The sequence below is a fragment of the Anneissia japonica genome, unplaced genomic scaffold, assembly GCF_011630105.1.
Source record: "Anneissia japonica isolate Jap-2015-1 unplaced genomic scaffold, ASM1163010v1 scaffold287705_len1045735_cov187, whole genome shotgun sequence".
NCBI lineage: Eukaryota > Metazoa > Echinodermata > Crinoidea > Comatulida > Comatulidae > Anneissia > Anneissia japonica.
The window spans coordinates 10,361-13,635 of NW_022709509.1; the positions used below are offsets into that span (position 1 = coordinate 10,361).

The 3,275-nt window shown below is 42.7% G+C and overlaps 1 protein-coding gene across 1 annotated transcript; it reads right to left on the reverse strand.

Annotated features, from left to right (window-relative positions):
• Positions 1 to 355: 355 nt before the first annotated feature.
• Positions 356 to 2,753, reverse strand: LOC117106722. The gene is made up of 2 exons (XM_033248134.1): positions 2,664 to 2,753; positions 356 to 2,041 (listed from the first exon to the last, which is right to left on the reverse strand). The coding sequence occupies exons 1-2, from the start codon at positions 2,751 to 2,753 to the stop codon at positions 356 to 358; spliced, it is 1,776 nt and encodes a 591-aa protein (XP_033104025.1).
• Between the last annotated feature and the right edge of the window lie 522 nt (positions 2,754 to 3,275).

Genomic DNA, 3,275 nt, shown 5'->3' on the forward strand with positions numbered 1-3,275 from the left:
GACCTTTGGATTGGAGGTGCTTGTACGTTGAGATCTAGGTCACGCAGGTCTCCTGCGTGGTCTTCGCTGAAAAAGGCTCCCATTACTTCGACATTGTTGGAGGCAATTTTGTGAAGACGCAAATTTGCAGTTGCTAACATTGCCTGAGTGCGTTGTAGCAGGTCAATAGCTTTGTCTGGAGTGGGGAGAGCTTTTAGACCGTCGTCAACGTAGAAGTTACGGTTCACGAATTCTCGGGCGTCTTTGCCAAACTTGTCTTCAGCATCCTGGGCAGTCTTGCGCAAGCCAAATGTTGCGACAGCTGGTGATGGTGCATTACCGAATGTATGGACTTTCATTCTATAATCCACGATTGCTACATCCGGATTGTCATTCTCGAACCATAGGAATCTAAGGTAGTGAGGAAATACCATCGCTCTCCATCACCGTCGGAAACTACTTGTTCCGCGTGACCCTTAGCAATCATGGTTGTCATGAACTGTAGATACTGGTCTTTCATCTTTGACTTTCTTGAGAAAGACTTAAGTAGGGAATGAAATCGTTTCATCGCATCGTGACGGTTGTTAGGTAACGGTGTCCTGGACATGCGGAATGGGAGTGGAGCGACCCAATTCCCAGTCTCACTTTTTGAGAACTCGGATGCTATGATCTTTAAGTACTGTCTATCTTCTATGGAGCTACCGACTTTGTTATCAAACTTGGACACACGAAAAACGTCCTCCCCCGGGTTAGGCCATCGTCTACCAGCATAGTGCGTTTCTGGATCTGGTGGGTGGGCTGGGTGTGAAATGTCGAAATGGTTTGTACATGACTCGAAACAGGAAGGACGTCCGTTCGGCAGGACATGGGTACGGAATATATTGACAGTGTTACTATGGTTCGCTTTTCCTATGCAAACTTCTCCGATCACCACCCAGCCTAAGTCTAGTCGATGTCCCCATGGTGAATTGTTATGTCCGTTGCGAACTTCACGGACTTTATGGACTTGTGGTGCATCTCGCCCCAGGAGTATTAGTATATCTGCGTCTGGGTCAATTTTCGGAATTTCCTTCGCAATTGACTTCAGATGCGGATGATGTTCTGCTACTTCTGGAGTAGGTATCTCCTCCTTACAATCGGGAATCGCACTACATTCAATTAAGGGTGGAGCAGGTATGGATACTTGACCGTCGACGGATTCTATAATAAGTCTTGTAATACAACGACCGGCTGTGTTCACCACCCCGGAACATGTCTTAAGCGTGTATGACATCGATTCACTTTTAACCTTCAACAGGTCGAACAGCTTGGATTTGGCCAGGGACTTGTTACTTTGATCATCTAGGACGGCATAAGTGGTAATCACGTTTGCAGGATTGCCGTCGATATATACTCGTGCCAAACATATTTTGGAGCAAGATCTTCCATATGGATTGTTGCGGCAAACCTGGGTGCATTTCGATAATACCGGTCTTCGCTCCCCGCCATGCGCTTCGTCGGCATGTGTGCCAACGTGGAGGAAATATTTGTGCCGATTACTACCACAGATTGAACACGAAACCGTAGCTTTACAGTTTCTTGCAATATGGGCTGTGGATGCCACACACCGATAACAAATCTTTGCATCCCTCAACAGTGAACGTTTTTCCTCCATCGGCATCTTAAGGAACGCTCTGCAATCAGTCAGTGGATGAGGAGTCCTGTGTATAGGACATTTGGTATCTATGTCTATACCATCTGATGCCGGATTGTCATGAGCCTTGGCAACACCAGTCAATTTTGTCAGAACGTTAGTGCGATATGGAGATCTGGCAGGACCACTCAGCCTTCTTGGGTTAACATGTGTTTTCGATTCTACCTCGTGGGTAGACAGCATAAGACTTTTGTCGTTTCGTTCTTTTCCAAAGTCTGTGACAAACTTAGAAAAGAAATTAAATGGTGGGAATTGACCTTCCTTCTGTTCTTTATAGTGGAACGCTCGTGCATTAGCATTACGAATCGAAGACCACTCTTCCTCTATAAAACGTGTGGGCTCACACAAAGCGGAGCGAATTTTGTTCAGCTAAATAATAGCTGGGGTTGCAGCTGGTAAATCATACGAAATAATATTCAAATCAGGCTGCTACTGGGAACAAACAATATAATGTATAAATGAAATACAGTAGATAATAATTCAGTACTCAAGGGGGCAGCTGGCTTGAAATAGTTATAGTGATTTGTTTGCTTAAGCTGCCCCCGACCATCTTTTGGTCAAATAAATAAACTGAAAAACTCAAGAACATGATGTAATAAATCGTATCAAACATAGTTTTTCAACGAAAGATATAATGAGTGTTATAATGCAAAGTTGAGAATGTTTTAGAGCCCATGACCCAAAAAGCAACTTGAGGCATGATTTGCTACCGATGGTTTGGCCATTGTTCGGCTGCACCAATTAAACACCCATAAAACTTGTTGCTTGTTTATTTTGTTTTTGCGGCAATCGAATTATCATCCCCTCATCTTGGAAATTGAAAACATTGTCGGGGAAAAGAAGATTAGCTTGTTGGTATCTAAATTCTTAGCGAGTTGTTACCAGATGGCTTGTGTTGGAGGAAATCACAAGATAATATTCCCTCTCCATTCTGTATTTAATTTTTTTTGTATCTGTGTCTGCTTCATCCAAATTTGGCATAATGATCTACCATAAGTTTTCCTTCATTTTGACATAATTTGGCATCATTCTCATCCTTCTCATAAACCTCTGGCATAAGTAAATTCGCCTGGCTGGTCATTCCTTAAAGAAAAAAAAAATCGCTGACTAATGTATAATAGGCCTAATGTTTTTTAATTTTACCTTGTAAAATAAGCCAGTTCGTTGTTTTGAACTGCGCCGATGGCCGTATGTGTGTTAAGTATTTATGGCGACAGTGGCGGATTCAGGAATTCAAAATAGAGGTGGCTGGGGAGGTACTTTAATAAATGGAGGATCTATACCACCTCAGCCCCACTATCATGGTTGGGGCTGAGGTAAGAAAATTTGTGATTATGGTATCTGTAGATGGCCGGAAATAGCACTTCCAGACTTCGAATATCTTCCACTACCAGAATTTGAATATAATTTGTTTATATCTCCATTTTTTAAAAAGTTTTATCAATTTAGGGGGGGGGGGAGTGGGGGAACGGACCAGCTGCCCCACCACTTCCTTGTAACCGCTACTGATTGACTTTTATTGAATAAGAGAATTACTATCAATCGTATGTTTACAGGGATTAAGCCTACAAATAGGCAATGCAAATTATACAACCATTTGAAG

Excerpts from the sequence above, each read along its gene's own strand:
- LOC117106722 (XM_033248134.1), bottom strand. The coding sequence starts at position 2,753 with ATGACCAGCCAGGCGAATTTACTTATGCCAGAGGTTTATGAGAAGGAT. Across the intron at positions 2,042-2,663 it reads AAAATGAAGGAAAACTTATG|CTGAACAAAATTCGCTCCGC; the intron begins GTAGATCATTAT and ends GCTATTATTTAG.